Below are 26,650 nucleotides of genomic sequence, written 5' to 3' on the forward strand. Positions count from 1 at the left end.
AATAAGTACACTTTTCAATCTCCAAACATTTTTCAAAGTAAACAATATATTCTTCATATAGTAAGAATCTATGAAATAAATGGCTTATTTTCTTTATAAATTATGAAAATACTTAAGTTCTGTGCAACTTCTCTACATACAGAAAACTAAAATATGGCCTATCACAAAGAGCATTAATCCTTCACAAAATTAAGATAAAACCTCATTCAAAAATCATTCAAATGATAAAAAATAAATAGAAAATATGATTGGTATTTAGCACTAAGTCTATCCTAGCTATGATCATGTTATAAAGCAGTAGATTTGCAATAGTATTTTATAAGATAGTACACTTGCGTCGGAAATTAATTAGCACTTCTCAAATTTCTACATTTTCTTACATTTTCTTAATTTAATTAACTTATTATCAGAAACGAACTCGTTTTTAATCAAAAATTTATTAAAACATATCCCAGCACACCACATAATTGTTATTAATCGTGAAATTTAGTCAATATCTTGTTGCACCTCCTTTGGCAGCAATGACAGCTGCTACGCGGGTCGGCATGTTGTCTATGAGTGCCTGCAGGTACTGTGCAGGGATGGCCCCTCATGCAGCAAGAAGTGCCCCAAACAGCTCGTGTTGGTTCCTGTATTGCTGCACATTCAAATCCCTACTCAATCGACTCCAGAGGTTCTCAATAGGGTTCAGGTCAGGTGACTGGCCAGCACGTACTCCTCGCCACCAAAGAGGTATCCCGTACTATCTCAACGTACTTTGCTGCGTTGATGTTGCCTTCGATGGCATAGAGCCGCCCAACACCACTGTAGCTGAACGCCCCTCACACCATCAGACCACTTCCACCATACTTCATGGTGAGCAAATCAAGGGTGCTAATTAATTTCTGACGGTAGTGTAGGTTGATTAAATCCTGTCAAAGTCAACCTTTTAGAGTCAATAAAATATAATTATAGAAGAAGACAATCTTTCACTAACTGTTTCCCACTATTTATATAATAAAGGTGAGCATCATTTTCAGTCTGTCTTTTCTATAAAAACTTCTATAGTTTGCGCTTAATGGAATGAACTGAATGTATATTTGTGATTCGAATTTAAAATATGAAGGAATGTAACTAAATACAGCATGAATTTTAGTGGGGAACTCTCCCCCATTTCTGCTTTGATGAACACATAATAATAATAATAATAATAATAATAATAATAATAATAATAATAATAATAATAATGATAATAATAATAATAATCATCATCATCATCAGTCTGAAACGAGCCACATTCAAGAAGGCTGCCAAGTAACAATGGTCAACTCTATCCAAAGCTTTTCAAATTACTCTCTTGATGTACTGAATGAGGAAGTTGTTCTGGATTGGTCTGCTGGGAATCACACACATTTGCACTTCCTCGACTAAACTACCTATGATAAGCACCAACATCTTTGCTCATAGGTTAACCAAAATCTTAAACTCTGCACTGGTTAGAATTATAGGTCTGTAATTATTTACAAAATCTCCCTTGTTAGCATTCTTACTCACCAATGCTACCAATCCCCTGTTCAGAGAACTGGGAATTATCCTGTTCTGCTGATAGTTATGATAGATGTCTCCCAAGAGGTTACCAAACAAATCTAGCTTATAACCTTAAAGTTTGTAAGGCAGACCATCCAAACCAGATGATTTTTGCCTTTGCACAGTTGCTCACCACCTCCTGTATTTCAGATTTTGCTCTTATTGACCTTTTGCAGCACCTCACATTTGCTAAGAAAGAAGTCACTAAAATTCACTAACATCTATGGCCTGTTGCTCACTCCAAGCAGTCAAGCAAAGTGCTACTGGAAGGCTGCAAACATCTGCTTGGAATCAAATTGTATACTTCGGTATCATTCTCTCAAAGACCAAATTGAAGTTTTAGTCTCATGTAATGACTCTGATATCTGAACCAGTCAAACAACTTTTACTAGTTCCTTTTTGTTTTAGTACATGATCTTTGGTTTGAGGTTGCATTAAAGAAATGGCTGATGGCCCTTCTTCCTCAGTTGTGATACTTTTTAATTGCCTCTTCTAGCTGGTTAATTTGTTCCCCTTCTACTCTATTTTCCCCTCTTACTAGCTCTTTACTAAATACTAATTATTCAGATCTAATTGCTCTCTTCAGGCAGTCCCATCACTGGTTGTTGATGGTTTCCCATAAAATTTCACTTGACTAGTCGACGAATCTGGTCCTTATAGTCTTCACATTCTGGGAAAAGACGTGTTTAGCTTCCAGTAACTGAGTTTCTTAGCTAAGTTGACTGAGCAGATCACTAACTTGTGGTCTGTATGTCCAACCACTTTAAACTCTGGACATCCTCACTATCCACTAACCTAATTCTATCTTGGTATAATCTGATAGCTCACTGAGGTTGTTCAATGTCCCTACCTACACATTCAGGAAATCCAGTTGATATTTTTCTGACGTTTGGACATGTCTGAAAAGGTTTCCAAGAGTTTATTCTTCCTTGTTCTAAGGCTTACACTCACACAATCTCCTTATTTTCATTTTGGGGTTTTTTGTATCTGTTGTTGCTGCTGCTGTTTGTGGTGTTTTTATTGTTATATATGTGTTTTCCTTTTGTAGTTGTTGGTATTGTTGCAGGTTTGGTTGTAGTTGTTACTGGTTTTGTTGTTCTTGATGTTGTTTTGACACTTGTGTGTATGTTATTTTGACAGTTGTGTGTGTGTGTGTGTGATTTTGCGCAGTTATTTTTCTTTTATTAATCTTTTTATTGAGCATGGGGAGTGGGGAGTTATGGGTTTTATATTATTTTAATATTTTTTGGTGTTTTGGGTAATAATTTGCCTCTCTTTAGCTTCTTCCTTTATCTATTTGTCATTTGAGGAAAAATCAGTCAGGAAAAGTGAAAGCTGTTTGGTCCTTGTGTGTATTTGCCATTTGGACTCGTGTTTTTCTGTTGTTTTGTTTCTGCTGCTGTTGTTGATGTTGTTGCTGTTAATCATCATCATTAGTTTACATCCACTTTTTTATGGTGGTATGGGTTAGATAGGTTTTTTTTGAGATAGTATTTTACAGTTAGATGCTCTTCCAGTTGCCAACCCATTAAGTTACTTCTTGTGGAAGCACGTGGCGTAGTGGTTAGGGTGTCAGCATCATGATCGTAAGAGTGTGGTTTTGATTCCTGGACCGGGTGACGTGTTGTGTTCTTGAGCAAAACACTTCATTTCACGTTGCTCCAATCCACTCAGCTGGCAAAAATGAGTAACGCTGCGATGGACTGTCGTCCCATCCAGCTAGGGAACACATATGCCATAGAAATTGGGAAACCGGGCCCATGAGCCTGGCTAGGCTTTAAAAGGGCGCATTTATTTATTTATTTATTCTTAAGTTGCTTCAACCAAGTTGCACTCAAACAGTTGTAAGTTAATGACTGCAGAAAAGACATGTGTAGGGATGGAATTCCAGAGAGCTGAAGTTTCTCAGAAGAAAGGGTGGAACCTGGAGTATTGAAGAGAAGAAGAGAGACAAGAGTGTCTGAGTGAAGGTGACATGAGACCAGCCATTGTAGTAGTAGTGATAGAAAGGGCAGAACACATGTGGGCCAGCAGATGGAGCATGTTTGTAAATGACTTTATGACAATCAGTTGACTGAACTACAGTCATGCAAGAGTTCACAATACTTCAAGAAGTAGTTGGGGTTGTGATCTTATATATATATATATAATTATCAACTAAGAAAGCTACTATAATGTAAGACTCACCATTCTTTGTCTTTATTCTCATTACCAATGTATCCTTATGTCTTTCGCTCTTCTTACTTCTACATATGACTCTACATTCTGATAGTGTCTACCACTACAACTGGTAAACAGAAATGGTCGTAAATGTACTATTACTACCATTTTTCTTTATTAATTAATTAAATTAATGGCTTACTAGCAATTTTGTTATAACTGCCACAAAAGGTGTATTTTCCATCACAAAAACGTTCAAAAACTGTCAGCTGGAGGAAGGAGAGGTTTTCGGAGGTTGGTGAAAAAGATTGTCGGAGGTTGGTGAAAGAGGTTACCAGAGGCTGGCAACAGACACTCTTCACTCAGACACTCTTGTCTCTCTTCTTCTCTTCAATACTCCAGGTTCCACCCTTTCTTCTGAGAAACTTCAGCTCTCTGGAATTCCATCCCTACACATGTCTTTTCTGCAGTCATTAAGTTATCAGAAGTTGTCTAGAGAGGTTGTCAAGGGATGTTTTTAAAGGTTGGCAAGTTAGTTATTTGGAGGTGTTGAAAAAAATGTGTATTAATGCAATGTGTAAATTAATTACAGCAATATGTATATAACTGTTTAGTTATTGAATTAGAATAGACGTTCATCAAAATGTTGTATGAACTGTAAATAAGCAATAAATATTATGATTTGCAAAATAAGTATAACTGATACAGGGTGTCGCAAGTCAGTGTGGTGTGGAAGTTTGGTTTCATTTTTTAAGAATTTTAAGCATTCAAAATATGAGTTCATTATACTGTGACAAACTTATGAAATACGTTGTGGAATGAAAAATGTATGTACTGTCATTGTAAAATTTGGACTTGAAAAATGCAGAATTATGGGCATACATAGTGTAATGAAATTTAATTGAAAACTAATCCTGCATGCATTGGCAGAATTTATTTGGAGATGTTGGAAAAATGTCTATTAATGCAATGTGTAAATTAATTACAACAATATGTATATAACTGTTTAGATATTGAATTAGAATAGATGAAGAATAATTGTTTTATTTTGTAAATATGAAACATAATGAATCAGAGACTTACTTGAGATCACCATTGTTGCATTAGAGCAGGTTGTGAAGTAGAAGCACCCAGTCGTACTCTAACTCATCGTGGCATTTTAAGTATACATGTATAGAAATATATGAATGAAGTGTTAGAAGAAAATGCAATAATAATGTTCACACTCATTGGTGGTTGCTGTCAGTAACTGCTTTTAGCTTGTGGAGTTCTTGCTATCATAACTATCGAAAAGCAGCCAGAAGAATAGACATATTGTTGAGAATAAATGATTTCATTGGAGGTCTGTTATCTCCATTCCAACCCCTGGTGGCCTAGAAGAGGTTAGAAGGATCAAGTGGCAAAGACATTATTCTGCTTAGCGGAGGCATCTGGGAAATGTATAACTGCTGTTGTTCATAGAAGAACTATTGTTTTACTGTGAGAAAAGCGCTGTTGAAGTGTTAAGTGAAATTTGGCAATCGAGGATCGAATCCATGCTATGCCTGCATGAAGCCACTACAAATATGTTGTGGAAAAAAAATTTATTTACTGTCATGGAGAAAGTGTAACTGTAAAAATGCAGACTTATCAGAGTAATGGGCATTCAAAAAAATATGTATGTATAGAAATGTATGAATGAAGAAATTCAAATTAAGGAAGTGCAATAATAATGTTTAGCAGTTCAAAACTGTGAGTAGTGAAATGCAGAATTAGGTTGGCTGATCATTGGTTCAAAGTAATCGAACATAAACAATGAAAAGTGTTATTTCCCTTGAGTGTTTAAAAAGAATAGTGTAGGGGTATGAGTTATTTCCCTTGGGTATCTAAAAAAATTAGTTATATAAGGTATATATAAAGGTCCCTTCCAGGGACTGTATTATTGAATTTTTCAACAATCTAAGTAAGTCACGAGGTTTCCAGACATGAGTTCTACCTATGTGTCAAGTTTCATTAAAATCAATAAAACAATGTAGGAGGAGTTAGCTAACAACGTCACAAACAAACACACACTGATTTTCCACATATGTAGTAGATTGTTATGTTTTAATACAGAATTATCATATTACTCAAATCTCACTTAAATAATGGAGCAATATATACTCAAAAATACACGCTGATTAAAGCGGAACCTAAAAATCCACATGCAAAACAAAGCAGTATGCAAATTAGAAGAACTATTATTTGCACAAATTAACAAAATACAAATACATTTATTAAAGGAGGTAAAGTCACCAAACTCAGTTCAATACCAAGTCAGAACAGAACTGAATTAGAAAAATATAACACCTCCCCAGCAAGTATGGAATATAAAACATAAATTACTCAGTATGACAACAAAATTGAGCACAAATAAATCAGTATTGTGACACATAATAGTCCGGAGGTTTTCTTCATCTCGTTGATCTTGGATATTGACAACTGTATTCTGGAATTGAGTTATTGTTGCTCGGAGCTAACGATGAGCTAACAGGTTCTTCTTCATCTCCCGGCTCTTGGTCATCTTCCGAAGAATATCGAAGTTGCAATTGTTCTAGATGAAGTCTCCAAATGGGACCTCTAGGCATAACTTGAACATGAAACGTTCGTGTTCCTTGTTTCTTCACAGCTATAGCTGGAACCCAACGTAGATCTTGGTTTTTCTTTGGTCCAAAATACAGAGCATAGCATGGATCACCAACTTGAAATTGATTGGAAGTTTTAAGTACATCTCTCTCGGTAGTCCTTTTCAATTTGGATTGGGCCAAATGAACTGGAGATGGAAGCAAGATGTCAATCTTGGTGCATAATTGACAACTCTTGAGTAATTCACTTGGTGAGTAGCCACTAGTGGTAGGTGTTCTCCTGAATTGCATCGAGAATGCCAGCAAAGCTTCTTTAGGTATTTTGGAACACTTTCGTAATGCTTGCTGGAAAGTCTGAATCAAGTGCTCAGCAGCTCCATTCGTTGAAGGATGATAGGAAGCTCTTGTTAGATGAATAATACTTCTCTCCTTACAGTAGTTTTGAAATTCTTCAGAAGTAAAGCAGGTGGCATTGTCAGACATGATGGTATATGGATATCCAAATTGTGCAAAATCTTCCTCTATCAAATCCATTGTAGTCTTACTGGAAACTGAAGTAGTGGTATGGATACATGGGTATTTAGTGTATGCATCAGCGACTACTAACCAATTACGCTCTAGAAAGTTGATGGCATGATCTACATGCATACGAGACCAAGGCTTTTCGGGCATTATCCATGGATGGATTGCTGGTTTAGGTGGTGCCTTTCTGTGTTCACAGCAAGAAGTGCAGCGGTGGCAAAGATCTATGATTTCTGCATCAATGTTTGGTCAGTATACTGCAGTCTGCGCTAATTGCTTCATCTGTTGCATACTGAGATGACTTGGTGTAGCAGGTGTAAGATTCATTCTTGTAGACTGGTAGGAATGACAAGTCTCATTCATACCGTACAGTAAACATCCATGACATGTGCTCAAAGACTGGGAAAGCTTTTGGAATTGCTCTACTGGATCATCAGAGTCAAGATGTGAAGGCCAACCTTCTCATGTAAAATGCATCACTTGTGCCAAAACTGGATGTTTAGAGGACTCCTTTCTGACTAATTTTGAATCTGTAGGCTGGACTTGTAAACTAATCATTTCAATTGCACACACAACGTCAGTATCATCAATTTCTTCCTCCCCATCAAAGATGGAGTCCTCTCCAGCAGGAAGGTGGCTAAGAGCATCTGCATTTTGATGAAGGTTGCTTTTCTGATACTCTATGACATAGGAAAATTGGTTGAGAAAAAATACCCAGCAAGCCAAACCTGGCACTGGCTTGTTAGGACCAAAAATTGACAGGAGTGGTTTATGATCAGTTACCAGAATGAATAGTCTGCCAAAAACATACTGATAAAACTTCTTTAGGGCAAAAACTTATTGTCAGGGTCTCCTTTTGCATCTGGCTGTAATTGCGTTGAGATGCAGAAATAAGCTTGGAGACATTAGCTATTGGTTTTTCATCTCCATTTGAATAACAATGGAACAAGGTTGCTCCAATACTGATACTGGATATGCCACATGCTATTCCCAATGGCACAGCAGGATCAAAATGAACCAGAACTGAATCGGATGTAAGGAGGTCCTTCAACTTCAGGAAAGTGGCTTGTTCCAGTTCACCTCAGTTCCACTCAGCTTCATCATGCAAAAGCCTGTAGAGAGGTGAAGCAACTGTAGAAAAACTAGGAGGCAAAAACTTTGAATAAAATTGCACTGATTCCAAAAATGACCGCAACTCAGATACCTCCTTGGGTGCCGACATGTTGATGACAGCATCTACTTTGCGACCTTTTGAAATGCCTTGTTTGGAAAGTATGTGTCCCGGATATTTCAATTTGGGTTAGGCGAATTGACACTTCTCTCTGCGACATTGAAGACCTTTTTTCTGTAGACGCTGAAGTAAACGTTCCAGGTTCTGTAAGTGAGACTCTATATCCAGACTGCTGACCAATATGTCATCTAAGTAGACACCAACATCTGGTAGATCATTTATGATGTCATCCATTATCTTTTGAAAATATCCAGGGGCTGAAGAAATTCTGATTGGTAACACATTTTGAAGTAAAACTCCTTGGTGAGTGCTTAAAGCTAGATATCTTCGACTCTCTGGAGCAAGCTTGATTTGGTTGTAAGCATCCGCGCAGTCAATTTTTGTGAATCCATGACCTCCTCCTAATTTTCACATCAATTCTTCTGGTAATGGAAGTGGATGTTGATGAATTTCCAACTGAGAATTTACTGTCACAGAATAATCACCACAAATTCGTAAGGGCGTACCTGTAGTTTGGGACGTCTGTTTTTTTCGGACTGGAACAACTGGAGTACCCCATTCATTGAATGGAACCGGAGTCCAAATTCCTTTCTTTATGCCAGCATTAATAGCTTGAGTTAAATCAGCTTGGAGAGTGAAAGGAACAGACTCTGGTTTGCAGAAAAGAGGCTTAGCATTGGATTTGAATTGCATATCCAGCTCAAAACCTTGAAGACAGCCCAACTCTGGCTTGAACAACTCCACATATTCATTGCAAAGTTTCGAACATGACTCTTGCAAATGTGCATCTACTTCACGGAGATGAGAAGATAGCACCTTTACTTCCATGTTAGATTCCCTGGAAAACAGAAGATTGTCAATTGAAATCTTTAGTTTTGTAATAGCATCTCGTCTTAATAAGTTCAAATTTTGAACTTTGGAAACGTGGTACATGATGGCACAAGTTTTATCAGCATGGGGTTTAACACTGGTTTAACCCACAAAAGTACCTACAATTGGAAGAGCGTGTGTTTGCTAGCTGATTGATACTGCAAGGTAGCTGGTTGAAGTTCCGGTTTTCCCAATTCTGACCATAATTCTTCTGAAATGAAGTTTCCTCCTATTGCAGTGTCCAGCTCCATGTGCACCAGCTTGGAATGGATATGGACTCGAACAAGTAATTGGGGAACCCAGCAAGAATTATCAGAAACAGTAGAAAGGTTACAAATTTCTAGACTTCTTACCGTATTACCAGCATTACTAGGATTTTGCAACCATGCTTTCTTTCGGCATACTAACTCTAAGCGCACTCGAATCTTTCCAGCGTGCCAGCCCAGTCAAACAGTTCAACCCATGCTAGCATGGACAACGGATGTTAAATGATGATGATGATGATGATAAACATCTTAAACAAGCAAATAACTTAATTCTAATAGATCATTTCACACTTTTACTTCTCTACCTCATCCTTCATTCTTTTGCTGTGATGTAACAAAATTAGATCGTTTGATCATTTAGTATGTTTATATTTATAGTGCAAGAAGAAAAATAATCAATAATGGAAGAATTTAAAGAACAGAAATATTTGATAAATAAACTGTTTCCATTTTTTTGCTTATGTCTTCAATATTGTATCCCTGAAATGTTACAAGTTCTCTAATAAAGCCCTTTTTAAAATTGTAAATAAATGTCTTTTAAAACCATATTTGTTATTTCTCCTTAAAATATTTCAAAATTTGGTGCTTTGATCTTTCAATACTATCACATTTGGTTTTCTAAATTTTCAGTCTTTCAAACTATTAATTTTTTAATATTTCAGTCTTTTGAAATTTGGCCTTGTTGTGTAAGTCTTATCAGCATCTATTTGAAAGAATCTAGCTAAACTTTGAGTGAAAAAGAAAGTAATCACCCCAGAACAAATAACTAAGTTATACCTATTCTTTACCAACACTATCTCGACTATTTGCACTCCTCTTTATAAGCTAACATTATCCTTCTGTATTGCAAGCCATCATTCCCTCCAAGTGACATGCTATTGACATCCATCACATTCTCTTATCACCGACCATTCTCATGACTATTCATAATTTATTCTCTTAATGGTTACCAGCAAATATGTGGTAGCCATTAGTGTCTCTCTTCCATTACTGTCTCTATTTAAGCCCTACTGTTACTGCCTCTCTGCCACTATCACGTCCCATTCGATAGGGTAGACCATGAGTACCTGGCGACGGTCCTCGAAGCGGCTGGACTGGGCCCTGAATTTCGCGGGTGGATCTCCGCTATGTATAGCGGCATCAAGTCCACCGTCCAGATAAACGGTTACCTAACGGAACCGTTTTCGATTGAATGTTCAGTTCGTCAAGGGTGCCCCTTGTCACCACTTTTGTACGTGTTGGCTCTTGAGCCATTGCTGCGAAAGTTGGAGAGGCTGGGAAGCAACTCGGATGAGATCGGAGGTGGGAGGACGGTTACTGCTTATGCGGATGACGTCACCCTCATCGTGTCCAATGAGGCCCAGCTACCTTGTGTGGAAGAGGCTATCAGAGGATACGAGGCGGTGGCAGGAGCAAAGGTTAACAAGGACAAGTCGGTTGGCTTGCGCCTCGGCACCTGGAGGAGCAAGTCGATATCGTCCAGCGTCGTGGGACACTGGACGGATGGCCCTGTTAAGTTGCTAGGAGTCTGGTTTGGGCCAGACTCCCAAACGGAGAGGAACTGGAGTGAGGTGACGAGCAAGGTGGAGGCCATAGTACGGACCTGGTCCGGAAGGTTTCTGTCCTTGAAAGGAAGAGCGGAGGTGGTACAGATGTTCATTGCATCTGTAATCACTTACCGCCTGACCGTTGTCCCTTGCCCCGGTTCATGGCTTAACAAGTTGGAGCGAATCCTTTTCCGCTTTTTGTGGAAGGGAGGAAAGCCACTTGTGAGGCGCTCCGTTTGCTGCCAGGAACCGTTAAAGGGTGGGTTAGGAATGCCTTGGTTGATGATGCGCAGACATGCGTTGAGGCTGAAGCATCTCTGGCACCACCTGGAGGGTGATAAGGTGTGGAGTCCGCTGGCAGGGAAATTTTTCCCGAGACTGGCCTCCTTAGCGGATTTTAAACCCGGTCGCATCAAAAGATGGAAACTGACTTTATGGCAAAGGGAGTGCCGACAGGCACTCACGCTGATCCACAAGGCGAGCAAGGCCGGCTGCGGAAATACCACCTCGGTATTTTATAGAAGGCTGGTAGAGGCAAAGAACGACGACGTCCTAGGAGGGGCTCTGGGGTTTGACGAAGACCAGCTTACCAACCTGTTTAAAAAGACTTTCAGGACGGGGTACTTGGATAATTTCCAAAGATCCCTGGCCTGGCAGTGCTATAGGAATGCTCTACCTGTTCGCGAGAAGTTATCGCGGCACGGAATTCCAGTGCCACCGACGTGTCCAAGGTGCGAGTTGGACGATGAAACCGTCCAGCACGCTTTTGTACACTGTCGGAAGTTGTCAGACTTGATAAGTTACGCAGAACACGTGTTATCGCATCTGGGACGAGTACAGCTGTCGGCTGAGTCTATGATTAAGATGATACCGCCAACTGGACTCTCGAAGGAAGGTGAGGCATGTTTTCACTGCACGGTTGCAGTAGTAAAAGAATGCATGTGGAGAACAAGAATGGAAGGAGTCGCGATAGGATCCTTTGTCTCGGGCCCCGGCTTGCTCACTTACTTCAGATATCATCTGAAGAGCAAAATGGGGCTGGAAAAGAGGAACTTACCACGGGGTGTGTATGAGAAAAGATGGAAGGAAGTGGAAAAAAAGGTGGGTGTCAGAAACCCAGCTTAACTATGGAGGGAGGTGAGGAAATAAAAGCTGCGGGGCCTTATAAATTGCCGGGGTTTGAAACTTCGGTAAGATCGAAAGGTTATGAACTGTGATAAGATTCTATTGGTCACATAAAGGACAATTTATAGACGAATTTTTTAATCCAAATGTTATGGAAAATTTTTAAATCGAACCTCTTAATTATTTGTTTTGCATGTATGTTATGTATTTGTAATTCTATGTAAACGATTGTATAATCGTAATAAAGAAATTACTATCACGTCCCATTCCTTACCTCTTTTACACTGTCACCCCAATCATTCTGTACCCCATCTAACATTGTGCTCTTGCCTCTTCCACTCTTCACTCTAGTTCATCTCCCTCTTTTCTGCCTATTTGTCATGTGTTGACCAAAATGAGAGACAGTGGTGAGAGCTCTTTTGTTTTACGAGTACAAAGCAACTACGTTAGTGCTGATATCCTAATAAAATACACTCCTTTGCTATCTGTTGGTGTTAAGAAGGGCATCAAGCCATAGAAAGCAGACAAAAAAATACAACCTATAAGGGAAAGGTCCCAAACCTTGACGACCCATTCAACCTATACAACCAAAAAAAGCGGACGTAAAACTATGATTGATGATATACATACATACAAGTATGTCTGTATGGTTGCAATGTATAATATGTATGCGTGAGTGTATGTGATCTCAACGCCAAGGTATCTTTGTTCTAACTACCAATGTCAACCGCAAGAGTGCGCTGCAAATAACAAATGATATCGTACTTGTCGGCAGACGCAGTCACAGCCACCACCTCTGCCTCTACCGCGTTCTCTTGTCCGTCTCAACCAAGCTGCCATATTGAGGCTTTAACAATATTGGTTGGTGTGGAACAAATAATTCGACAGTCTAAACCTCTTAGTTCACTCACACACACTTATAAATATATATATACACACATATATACGTACACACCTACACACACATTCTACAGATACGCTTACACATTTATATCCTTAAGAAACAGGCAGCATGGCTGATGTTCTTAGCATTCTTCGTCAGTATAATATCAACAAAAAGGAGATAATTGATAAAGGCGATCAAGTTATATTTGGAGAATTCGCTTGGCCAAAATCAACTAAAACTAATTACATTGTTTGGGGGTAAGTACCTGTTTTGTCTTTAAAATCTCATCCCATTTTTTATTTTCATCCTATATATAGTTGATTTCTCTTTTTTTCCCCTCTCCACCACTGCTTATGCGCATCTTATATTTTATTCATTACACCTCTCAGGTCTTCAGACGAACTAACACTAATTTTGTTTACTGATTTTTCTCAGACTTTTAATAATACCCACATTGTTATCGTAATGCCTTTAAATTTTAAGGTGCTAACAACTTATTTTTGTCTTGTGGTTCACTGAAACCCCTTCACCACCGAATAATATATATATATATTTTACACGATGTATGTATATAATGTATACATGATTGCATGTTATAATCTAATGCGTGTATATGTGTGGACCAATTCTGGAATTTTGTAAATATAGTTAGTAACTCTTAAGATTCTAAGGTATATTTTATTTTCCTGAATACTGTTTACGTTTTTACTTCCTACACAACAGAAATAAAATGTGGATACAGTGTATATGATGACAATAATCTTAACAGGTCTATCGTTGAATTCATTCGTTCCTCAAAATTCAACGTTTGTTTTTCTGTCTGTCTCTACCTTGTTAAACTATTTAATTTGAAAGTAAAACGGGAAGTTCTCTATTTTAAGTTAATGTTAGAACATTTTAAAAATATTTTATCCCAGAATATTCTCTGTGGAACTTGCTGTTGTTTCCGGATGAGATTCAAAATAATTTTGAATATATTTTTATTAAATGTGAAATAAACGAGTTGGTGTTATATAAAAAATAGTTTTTGCAATCTGTCTGATATTTCATTTTCTATTTCGTTTAATTTTGTTCAGTATACAAGAAAAGGTTGTAAGATTTAAGTCATAACTATTTCTTCTACAAATGTCGAGTGTATGTATGTATATGAAATTTATATTTGAAACTATAAGTGCATTTATAAGCATAAAACGACGAATGTAGAGTAAAGAGGATTCAATATATACGAGCCAACGAAACTTTAGAGCCATAGTCACCCTGTATTTCGTTTGAAAAATGTGTGTGTAAATTTTTTTTAGGTTTAATTAATATTTTCAGGTTTTTCATATAAATTTAAAACTAGTCTTTTACTGATACATTTTAAGCACAGTTATTAGAGGAGTTATTAGAAATAGTGTTGAAAGGAATAAAAGTAACACTATTGTTTGGTTTATAAATTTAAAATTATACTACTTAAGTTGCATTTTAAAACTTAAAATCGTATATTGGTAATTTTTAAAAAAAAATTTATAATATATTTTTTTTACATGCTTGCATTCCACTACACTGATTTTCTTGCCTGCCATAAGTGAAGTGTAAAAAGTAATTACCTACAATAAAATAAAATTTATGAAACCAATGTCTAGAAACTACTACTTTTCAAAGTAGATAACTATTAATTTATACGAAATCACTTTTGTGGATATTTCAAGAATAAATGCTGTAAATGTTCTTGATATCTTTTGCTTTGATAGATTAATCAGATAAAAGAAATTAAGGGTTAAAGTTAGTGTTACAAAAGTAATAATTCTAAGTTTTTAAGTAACCAACCGTAAGTAGTCTTATTAAAATGATTCCATTGCGTTGGTAAAATTTAATAAAAGCCTTAATTCTTATTTAATTATATTTAGTAATGAAGTCGTTATGGCAATGATTAAAGAACAATGTGCAGAGATGATGGAAGCAAAATGTAGGTGATATATATAACCGGAGCGTTGAATATGAAACATTAGAATTCTTATATATTGGACATGGGGGTTTGGTATTCTTTATTTATTATTGTCGTAGACGAGTTAACATTTAACTCTTCGTCTATTTCATAATTTCTCTCTCTACTCCATCCTTTTGTACATTGGTATAAACTATGACATCTTGCCAAAAACCTTAACTTCGTGTCAACAGTATGTCATCACATCTCTAATGAATTTTTTGATTTTGGTGAAATGCAGTGTAGTGATCTCTCTGATCCGTATAGGTACAGAAAATAGATTATGTTAGGATTAATTGCAATGTATATTGTTTACAATTGTTGTTTAGAATCAGGTCGGCTTTGATTCGGCATATCTTTCACCCAGCTATCTTTTTAGAAGATATCCCGGACTATTTTACGTAACGTTATTTTAGACATTAGGTTGTGATTTGAAGGAAATTTGGCTGCTATTTGTACTTGGATAAGCGACCACACAGTAGATCTCTTGTTGGCTCGTAGTGGAGGGAGTTGCTTTTATAGTTTTAATACCATCCTTTTTTTAAATTTCGTGTTTCTTGTTATCAGGAAATGAACCCCACTTAATTAATTTCAGTCCTTGGATTCAGATCCAAAATATTGCACTTATTTAAATGAATTAGGAAAATATCTGAGAATGAAAGATACTGAAACTATCTTCCAAGTCATGTCCCTTCACATCCCTCTAAAAACAAAAACACCTAACTCCAAATCCACCAAGTAGTTCACTTGTAGCTATACTGAAGTAGTAGAGGAAAAGAACATGTCATCTTACAAAACTCTCTCACATTTAACTATCAGATTACTTTTACCCAGTACTGCAACTCCTGAAAATGCAAAATATCCTTCTGGACCCCCACCCAAACTGCAAGCTCTCTCATTTTCCCAAACTGGCCATAATTTTTGAAAGTATCTTCCAACTTTGTGGAATCCTACTCACCACTTCTCTTCTGTGATAGCTCTATAAGCAGTTCTCTTGTGAAAGCACTCCTAGTTACTTCAACCCAAAAAGGCTTTTGGCTTTGACTATATCTTTTCCATTACCTTCAGATTGTGTGTCTTCAGTGGTCTGTACTGTCTTCTGGAAATATACTACGTTGTGTCTCATTCCCAACAGTAACTTTTGCCTTATATTGACCTTTCATTCTCACTTTCAACATCTCAAAGATGTTGCAGACAGTTAACAGTCTCACTGTTTCTTCTTACTAATTTTCATTATTTTCTAATCTTCCACACACAAGCATCATTCACATGCAATCTTTACGTCTCACATTATTACAGCTATGAATGAAGATTTCAAACAATCTCCAGTGTGGACATATTAACTCTGTAACCATTTCTCATATCAAAGAGACAGTCTTGCACCTCATCTCCATTAGTTTTTGACATGTTATTAAAACTCTCAAAATTACTACAAGTGTTAAACCTCAGAATCACTGATTTTTGTCACTCTCATTCATAACAACAAAGACTGATCTTCCTCTTCAGAGCCAGAAAAGTCTTCTGCTCTGTGAGATCCACAAATGAATACTGCTCCAACATACTAAATTACACCTACAAGAAGGCAACCAGGCTGATTGACAAGGAGTCACTCACCAATATATTTCAATTAGTACTTCACAGATGCATTGTCCCCTCTAGCTACTGTCTCTACTGTTACTACATTGGTTTCCACTCCCCTTCATCATCATTTACTGTCTGTTTTCCGTGCTGACATTAGTTGGACAGTTAGATTGGAAACTGGTAAGCTAGGGAGCTACACCAGGTTCCAATCTGATTTGGCATGGTTTCTACAGCTGGATGCCCATCCTAACACTAACCACTTCAAGAATGTAGTGGGTGCTTTTTATGCTACCAGCATAGGTGCCAAGCATGGTATATCACCAAAAGTCTTGGTCATTTGCTACTGCCTCCATGAGGCTCAATGTTTGAAGGGTGCTAGTTATGCGACACTGGCTTCGGCCATGACTACAATTTCACTTGGCTTAACAGGTTTTCTCAAGTATGGCATATCACTCAATGTTTGAAGGGTGCTTTTTATATGCTACTGGGATGGGTGCCAGATATGCAACACTGGCCACAACTATGGTATCACTTGGTTTCACTGGTTTTCTCAAGCATGACATGTTGCCAAAAGTCTTGGTCACTTTGCCTCTGTGAGGCCCAGCATTTCAAGATCATGCTTCACCACCTTGTCCCATGTCATCCTTGGTCTACCTCTTCCACAGATTCCCTCTTGAGAGATTGGCATTTCTTCACATAGCTATCCTCATCCATATGCATCACATGACCATATTAGTACTGTCGTCTCTTCCACACATCTGATGCCTCTTATGTCCAACCTTTCTCTCAAGATGCTTAAACTTTGTTGTGCATGCACACTAACATTGCATATCCAGTGAACATACTAGCTTCATTTCTTTCAAGCCTACACCTGTGCTTGGCGGTCACAGCCCATGTTTCACTGCTGTGTAGCATGGCTTTTTCACACTCAAGCATCATACAATCAGCCTTTCCTCAGAACTAGCTAATTGCATACTACCTTTACTCTAGCCCACCCAGCACTCCTTTCTTTCATCAGTCATACATACCCTCCACCCCAGACTCAAGACTAATCACTTTTTCAGTCCACACCAGAGCATGACCCTCCCCCTCCCTCAACCTGCCTTCCTAGAATTTTCTTCAACTTTTCCAGCTGATCATCAAATGTGTCAGTCTCCCCAGTCATAAAGAGCCTGTGAAGGTGAACACTATCTCACTTTTCTCTTAATCATAGCAGAAAAAACAAAGAAACTAATTTCTTGTCATTGCATATAACACTATCTAATACTAAAGCCTAGGATCTTTAAATAGTGCTGTTTTCTTAACTATTGCAAAGAGAATAATGTGCACTATTTTCTAAATGGATTCGCAAAAAGTTATTAAAATTGTGAATTAATTTGGGTACTGAATTAGCAGTCTAGTTAACAGGATTTCAGGAATACTGTCAAGAAATGACATTGTTGGTGTCTGTGGTGTCTTAATCCTTCTGTCCTTCAGCGGTACCTTAGGCCAACCGTCTATTCAACATTAAGTTCTTATCCTTTTTCTATAGAGTGTACCTGCCAATTCCCTTTGTGCTATGTGTTTTTGGAAGAGTTTTTTTTTGCATAAATTCTTCTCATGAACCAATGATAGGCCCATTACAAATATATCTTTCATGTGTGTGTGCATATGTATATATCATCATCATCATCATCATGTGTGTTTAGATAATATACACATACATAACAGGCTCTTCCACAGTTTCCACTGTCAAATTGGTCAATTTGAGGCTCTGTTAACCCTTTTGTTATCATATTTCTGTTAAAATAAGCTATTTTTTTTTTGTTTCAATTAATTAAAAAAAATAATGAAGAATTTAGCAAAATGACTGTTCTATAACTAAGCAGGTTTTTGGAATGTAAATCAACATAAAATTTTGCTAAAAAGTTTTGATCTAGTTCATTTTTAAACAGGATGCTGGTTTCAAAGAACAAGGGATTGTCTCAGGCAGGTTCATGTCAAAAGAGTTAGGAGACATTTGTTTAAAGTGTTACACAGTGGGCTTGAACCTGGAATCATGTGGTTGCGATGCAGCCTTAACTGCACAGCTACATTTCCCAAATTCTTAGAAGTTTCATCATTCCATATGCCTTGATCATAGTTTTCATGCACTTTTAATTTTCCCAAAGCTCATTGATATTACAGACTTACCAAAGTTGCTAGCTACAATGAAGATATTACTGACATCTACTTTTTGAGGTCATTTTAATAATGTTCCATATAACTTGTCTTAGCTTGTTCACATCAAACATGAAAGCTATTTACTATCAGTAAATAACCTGACCAACATTTTTACCACTCACCCAAACTATATTTATTACAAGCAAAAAAAAAATCAAGAGTCTAAGAAAAACAAAGGCTGTCTGTGTTGACCAAAATGATTTAGTGATGTTCATTAATTTGGATAAGTTTGCATGCCAGTGAGAGAAGGGGATCCTGATTTTGGGACTGATTTTATGTTTGAAAGAGAGAGTAGGAAATTTGAGGTAGTACTAGGTGCAGGTGTGGCTGTGTGACAAGAAGTTTGCTTCCTGACCACATGGTTCTGTGTTCAGTCACATTGTGTGAAACCTTGGGTAAGTGTCTTATACCATAGCCTTGGGCCGACCAAAGCCTTGTAAGTGGATTTGGTAGACAGAAACTGAAAGAAGCCTGTCATGTGTATACGACTGAGGTGCTGAAAAGTTCCTGGTTTTGGGTAAAAGAAAATACATGATCAGTTTATGATTTTATTCAACATATTCCCCTTTCAGATTCACACATTGCAGCAGTCCTTCAGTTTTTCTAAGCCCTGTAAAAACAACTTGGAAGGTTTGGCCTCCTACCAGTCCTTTCACAATATCCTTAAAACCAGGAACTTTTCAGTATATATATATGTGTGTGTATATATTTATTGGGTCATAAGATTGGAACCTGGTGCAGCCTTTTGGCTCACCAACCCTCAGTCAAACCATCCAATCCATACCAGCATGGAAAGCGGACGTTAAACGACGACACTGATAATGATGATCCCATAAATAATACAGTTTTTCAATTGCGTGAATTAAAAGTCGGAGGTGGATGGGATAAACTACCTGCATCAACTTATTATAAAAGTAGGTAGTAATTTTACCTTGTTACTATTCATATATTTATCTATCTGGTAGTCTACCAGTTAGATCATCATCATCATCATCATCATTTAACGTCCGCTTTCCATGCTAGCATGGGTTGGACGGTTCAACTGGGGTCTGGGGAGCCCGAAAGCTGCACCAGTCCAGTCAGATCTGGCAGTGTTTCTACAGCTGGATGCCCTTCCTAACGCCAACCACTCCGAGAGTGTAGTGGGTGATTTTATGTGCCACCGACACAGGTAAATATATGAATTCTGTAGACGTAATCAGAACAGTACTGGAAGAGTATTTTTCGTCATGGACAAGTAAATTTTGAAAGAGGAGCCTTGCAAGTCTACCAGATAGATGGAAGAGCATTGTAGAAAATGGAGAGTATATTTTAGATTAAAAAAAAACTTTGTTTATCTTAACTTTGAAAAATATAAGAAGTATAAAAAAACTGCATTATTTATGGGATGACCTAAAATATATATTCCAGGGAGAAAAACTAGAAGTAGTTGATAGCTTCCGTTACCTAGGTGACCAAGTCAGTAGCAGAGGTGGGTGCTCTGAAAGTGTAGCTGCTAGAATAAGAATAGCCTGGACAAAGTTCAGAGTGCTCCTACCTCTGCTGGTGACAAAGGGCCTCTCGCTCAGAGTAAAAGGTAGACTGTATGATGCATGCGTATGAACAGCCATACTACGTGGTAGTGAAACATGGGCCGTGACTGCTGAGGACATACGTAAGCTTGCAAGGAACAAAGCCCGTATGCTCCGCTGGATGGGTAATATCAGTGTGCATACTTGAGAGTGTAAGGGCCTTGAGAGAAAAGTTGGATGTGGTGTGCAAGAGAGATGACTGTGCTGGTATGGTCATGTGGTGGGAATGGATGAGGATAGCTGTGTGAAAAAGTGTCACACCCTAGCGGTTGAGGGAACCTGTGGAAGAGGTAGACCCAGGATGAACTTGTATGAAGTGGTGAACATTTGAACATTAAGCCTCACTGAAGCAATGATTAGTGACTGAGACCTTTGGAAATATGCTGTGCTTGAGAAGACCTGGCAAGCCAAGTGAGACCGTAACTCATGGCCTATGCCAGTGGTGTAACCAGCCCACTTATGCGTACCTTTCCTTCATTGGACACTAAACTCTGCTTGCGAAGACCTGTTGAGGCAAGTGAAATCGAAATTAAATTTGATGACAGCACTGCATGACTGCATCTGTGCTAGTAGAACGCTGAGAGCACTATCCGAGCGTGATTGTTGCCATTACTGCTGACTGGCTTCCGTGCCGGTGGCATGTAAAAAGTACCATTCGAGCCTGATCATTACCAACGTCGCCTTACTGGCACTTGTGCTGGTGGCACGTGAAAAACAACATTTGAGTGAGGTTTTTGCCAGTGCCACTGGACTGGCTCTTGTGCAGGTGGAACGTAAAAAACACCATTTGAGTGTGGTCATTGCCAGTACCACCTGACTGGCCCTCGTGCCGATGGCACATAAAAGCACCCACTACACTCTTAGAGTGGTTGGCTTTAAGAAGGGCATCCAGCTGTAGAAACTCTGCCAGATTAGATTGGAGCCTGGTGCAGCTATCTGGCTTGGCAGTCCTCACTCAGACTGTCCAACCCATGGCAGCATGGAAAGCAGATGATGATGATGATGTGTATGTTTTTGTGTCTGTGTTTATCCCCCGTCACTGCTTGACAACCAGTGTTGGTGTGTTTACATCCCTGTAAGTTATCAGCTCTGCAAAAGAGACCAATAGACTAAGTACCAGGCTTAAAAAAAGTTCTGGGGTTGATTCAGTCAACTAAAAATCCATCAAGGTGGTGCCCCAGGAGGGCTGCAGTCTAATGACTGAAACAAATAAAAGATTAGATTCTATTAAGAACATTTTCATAAATGAGTGTTGGATAGTGGGTCAGTAAGCCAGAGTGAAGTGCATGTGTGAGGAGAAGGACAATGATGCAGTTGGTGGGGGAGAGAAACAAAAAGAGTGGTGATGATATGTCATCTTCTGCTTGAAATTAGCCAATGATTCAACCAGTTACAACCAGAAATAATTGTCTGTCACAGCTCAAATTTGAAACTCATTGCGACTAACCTCGTAACCCAAATTTTCCTTCTACAAACCCAACATTCCAAGTCCCTCTGTTCATTCCACTTGTAATTGTATATCTGATCTTCTCTTCAGATATCTTAACAAGTGTTCTCACTTCTAGTCTTTTCCTTACCTTCTGACATTAATAATATTAACCATACCCTGAATCAATCTTTTCCAGTACTGTGTTAGTCCAATATCTCTATGACAAGTTGAATTGGCCAGCACCCTTCCTTAAATCTGTGGAATTCAAAATCAAGTCAAATTTAATTCAGATATGTCTCTTATACAGAGGTAGGCAAAAGTAGGTATATAGTTGCTTAATATGAGTGGAATGCTTTTTTCAGTTCTCTCTTTTTTATGATAAGGATTCTATGATTCTATGTTCGTTTTAACTAAACTGTACCTACTTTTGGCCACCCCTATATTTTTATAGTGGAAATTGTAAAAAAGGAAACATGATCACACACAAAAGCAACCAAGAACCTAAAGTCAATTAAACAGCTGACTGCATGAAAATCACTGTCTTCATATGATTAACATAGTTGACACATATTACAGAACAACATTAGTGACTCCTGTTACTTAATTTTTATTAGTTTCCCAATGTTTGTATTAGTGTACACTAGTCTCATGTCATAAATGAGGCTCAATTCCATTTTGTTCCTGATCTTCTTTTTCTACACATAACATACTAAAAATGAAACTAGAATCATTTCATTTCCCAAAACTTATTTCAGTGATGCTGTATTTTTTACTAACACAGAGCTTTCAAATGTTCCCAGTAATTTAACCTTTTAACTGAAGTTGTTTTACTGGTGAACATTCTTTGCAACCCTTCAATTTCTTTTGTGAAGCTTGATGAATTTGGAGACAAAAGGTATGAGCAGTATTCTAATCTGCTCAGAACTAAGGTTTTTCCATGGAGTCAGCATAACTACTGGTTTTCTTATGAAGGTTTGTAGGATCCATCCTATGAGATTTAAAGGTCATCATGTGACATAATACTCCTAAGTCCTGTATGCCATTAGCAGTCCTCATTTGGGTTGTTTGATTTTTAAATATTCCTGAAATTTTTTGGTTTTTAATTTCAAGTTATACATTATTAAGTTTCAAAATATACATAGTGATTGATTAGGTTCGCCAGGGTTGTTTTTGACAGATGTAATACCATATTCAGTATATTTGTTGTCCAATTTTCTGACTTGGAAGCTTTAATTAGGGTTTAACACATATTGTCTTTAGTTGCAATCAGAACAAGTATAACTATTAACTGCACTCATTCATCATCATCATCATTTAATATCCGTTTTCCATGCTTGACAGGAACTAACTGGTAAGGCCAGGGGCTGCTCCATGTTCCATAGTCTGTTTTGGCTTGGTTTCTATAGCTGGATGCCCTTCCTAATGCCAACCACTCCACAGAGTGTACTGGGTGCTTTTTATGTGGCACCATCACAGCCACATTTTTAAGTGGCACCAGCATCAATGCTTTTTGTGTTGCACCTTGGTTTTAGGATCTCACTTCTGTTGTGGTGGGCAGGTCTCCTTAAGTACAGCAATGTACCATGTATCTCAGTCCTCTGTCATCTCCTTCATCTGGTTCAGTGCTTTGAGATCAACCTTCAAAACTTTGTTCTATGTCTTCCTGGGTCTTTCTCTTCCACAACTTCTTTATGCAACTCACCTCATCTATCTGCATCATATAACCAAATCAGTGCAGTTTCCTCTCTTGCATACTGCATATAATTCCTCTTATGCCCAATTCCCTCAATACACCAATGCTGTGTCGCATATACACACTGGTATCACACATCCAACAGAGCATACCAGCTTCGTTTCTCTCCAGCCTTTGCATGTCCTCCAGATTCAGAGCCCACACCTCACTACCATGCAATATCACAGTTTGTACACCTGCATCATGCAATGTTCTCTTCACTCTGAGGGAGAGATCTTTGGTTGCCAACAGAGATAAAAGCTCTCTGAACTTTCTCCATCCTATTCTTATTTTAGCAATTACACTTTCTATACAACCTCCTCCACTGCTAATTACGTCACCTGGGCAGCAAAAATTATCTACAACTTCCAGGACATTTAAGGAAATCAGTTTCCTGTGTATTTGTGGTCTTTATGGCTCCTGTACATCTTACACATATGAACACTACTTTCTCTGTTAATCTTCCAACTACCCCACTGCATGTCTTGTGTGTCCATAGCTTGCACTGGCTTCATTGAATGGAATTTCTGCTTACACCCTTCCTACATATTGAGTAGGGTCCTGTCCAATTTTTTGCTTACTAGGACCTTGGTCTTTAAGTTTACTTTAAGATCCTTAGATTCCAGGTTCTATTTCCACACCTGGAATTTCTTTTCTAATTTTGAAGGTAAGATCATCAGCATATAGGAGTTCTCCTGGGCTTTCAGTCTTAAATTTCTGTTATGGCCTGGAGAATGATGATGAATAGGAAGGGGCTGAGAACTGATCCTTGGTGGACATTTACTTGTACACTAGATTCATCCGTGTACCCATGGCCAACTCTTACCTTACTAACAGCCCCCCCCCCCAATACATGGCCTGTACTGCTTTCACAAGCCATTTGTCTATATGCAAAACAAAATAATGTAACCTATAAACGTGATTATACTCAATATGGAGATACTGATTCTCATTCTTATCTCAACTATTCTGTCTCTCATCCCTTGTATATGTATCTAATTTGGTACTCACTGCCCTTAATTTTTATGACTCAATCTTACTGGAAAGTAGGGACTCAAACTTCCACTTAAAATTCAAAGAGATATATACCTTTTTCCTTTTGTCATTGGCAATGTGATTGCTGCACTTCTTGAGCCCAAGTTTTCAGCTGCATCACTGCACTCCCATCACACACAAACACATTTGAAGATTGCTTCTTCTCTTTCACTGAGTTCCATTTGACCATCCTCTCATTCAAACATGCACTTCTCTGTAACTTTTGTTTTCTTCTCTCTGACTCTGCAGTCACCCTCATCTTTACTACACTATCTCTCCTTAAATGGAGGTAACCTTTTAATTAGAAAATCCCTAGCAACCCAGCCAGATACTTTCAAATGCTCTTGTCAGAGAAACCACATGTCCTTTCTTCTCAAACACCACAACCATAACTGATCTAAAATCCATTGCCAAGCCATTTATTTGGATGTAACTGTAGATTTCATGCAGTTTTTGCAAAGGTATTACACAGGCAAAAGAAATGCTTTTAGAGGATCACTTACTTGAACATCTGCATATTTGCTAATTTACTTGGCAGGGAAAAACTCATTCAGTTTTTCTGGCCATTGCATAGTTTCCAAAGACCATAGATATAAAAGTTCTTACCTTTATGCTTGGTACCTTATGTAGGTGTCTGGTCAATTCATCGTTGTTTAGTTTGTCCCCAGTTAATTCATTTTTGGTCAGTTCATCCCCTGGTTAATTTGTTGTCAGTCAATTTGTTGCTGTATTACATATTTATTTTTTCCTTAAATTTAAGATTGTGTGTGACAGCTTTTAGAAAAATAATTTTTTGGCTTGGATCGTATTTTCCATGACATTTTTTATATGCAGGTTCATATCTCTGTATTTTTTTCTTCTTTTGGCTTAGTTCTTCTTGCATAAACTTCTGCAACTTGGTACTGGCAAACTTTTCCTCACATCTAATCACATCTATAAGTTTCCAAATATTTGGATGACTAATATTCACTGTGTTTTTCAGCACGCTGTGGTAGGCTTCTAAACTATTTGTAGTACGAGCAATCCCCGTCATACATTGATTCCAAACATTCCATATAGGTAATGGAAATGGTGGTTCAAGGCATTGTCTCCTCTGTCCTCTTCCTCTAGGTCAGTGGTTCCCAACCCTTTTATTTAAATGAGTTTTCCCACGGACCCCTTTTAATATGTTTATCCTTATGTATGTGTATATATATGAAATTTTGAATTTAGTTCATGAACCTCTTGTACTACCTTTGTGAACTACCAGAGGTCTGTGGACCTCAGGTTAGGAACCACTGCTGTAGGTGCTTCTATATAATTATTTTCAAAATAGGATGTAATTGACTGTGGAATATCATCATCATCTACAAGTTGTTCATATGCATCTACATCATCAACTGGCAGGAAGGCAAGGGCAAAAAAAAACCCACTGCATTTTTAGATTAAAACTGTCATCTTCGTGATATCTTCATTTTAGTCCTGCTTGTACACATTTTGTCCTAAATGAAACAAGCAGCACACCAAATTCGACCCAGGAAACAATGTTAGAAATCTGTTATGGGCTACTTTTTTGAAATCCATAATTGTCCTTGCACCCCTATGTATGCCTAAAGAAACCATTTTTGTAATGCCATCCAAATCCATTCCTGATATTTACTCATCTCAATACTTTGAGCATATGTACTTATGTCTATTGACACAATTCCCACCTCTTACATCAATGGTTCATCCTTTCTCTGTTATTACAATGATACACACCCATTTTTTTTTCTTTGGTTTACTAAATTATAGTACTAGTCTCATGAGTTCTTTTTGACCAATTTTGCATAAGCTTTATTTCAATGACATTCCTGTATCATTTGATTAATATTTGATTTGGATTTGTTTCAGTTTAGAGATGGATGTATGAAATTTCATTGTTTCAGAACAACTATATTTCTGTTTAATTTTAAATTAAATTTGCTTTTAAATAACTTATACTCTATTTGTTTTTTATATTTCATTAGTACTGGTAAAGATGGCATTTGCAAAGAATACTACACATTGGACTGCATCCTTTTCCTTCTCAAAAATGTCCACTTGGCACATCCAATTTATGTCGGAGAAGCGGCGGTAAGTTAATATAGCAGTACTCTTAATATGTTCCTTTTAATTTTCCATAATCCCTGTTTTAATGTATTACTAAAATTATTTAAATACTATTTTCATTAGTTATACTTAGGTGAGGTATCCTATTTTTAAATTCTGCTGGAGTGCATTAGGTAGTTTTTGTATGTAATTGTTAAAATTCCAGTAGGTTTATAAGCAAAATCTAGACAGCAGAATGTTGATGGTGTATGTGTATGGATGTGATAATTACAATTAGGTTACTTATTT

General features: G+C 37.7%; 3 protein-coding genes across 3 annotated transcripts in view; 1 reads left to right on the forward strand and 2 right to left on the reverse strand.

The window, feature by feature from the left end:
• Positions 1-6,158: 6,158 nt before the first annotated feature.
• On the reverse strand, positions 6,159-7,001 carry LOC115226826 (uncharacterized protein K02A2.6-like). Its single transcript, XM_029797856.1, has one exon. The coding sequence runs from the start codon at positions 6,999-7,001 to the stop codon at positions 6,159-6,161; it is 843 nt and encodes a 280-aa protein (XP_029653716.1).
• Positions 7,002-8,490: 1,489 nt separating this feature from the next.
• Positions 8,491-9,015, reverse strand: LOC115226942 (uncharacterized protein K02A2.6-like). The gene has a single exon (XM_029797926.1). It carries the CDS (start codon positions 9,013-9,015, stop codon positions 8,491-8,493), a length of 525 nt encoding a protein of 174 aa, XP_029653786.1.
• A 3,632-nt stretch (positions 9,016-12,647) lies between these two features.
• Positions 12,648-26,650, forward strand: part of LOC115213176 (parafibromin) — a 37,054-nt gene continuing 23,051 nt past the window's right edge. The window contains exons 1-2 of the mRNA XM_029782115.2: positions 12,648-13,033; positions 26,281-26,386. Coding sequence (XP_029637975.1) covers positions 12,903-13,033; positions 26,281-26,386 — 237 coding nt within the window. The 5' untranslated portion in view covers positions 12,648-12,902. The remainder of the gene's footprint in view (positions 13,034-26,280; positions 26,387-26,650) is intronic.

Source organism: Octopus sinensis, linkage group LG1, assembly GCF_006345805.1.
Source record: "Octopus sinensis linkage group LG1, ASM634580v1, whole genome shotgun sequence".
Taxonomy (NCBI): domain Eukaryota; kingdom Metazoa; phylum Mollusca; class Cephalopoda; order Octopoda; family Octopodidae; genus Octopus; species Octopus sinensis.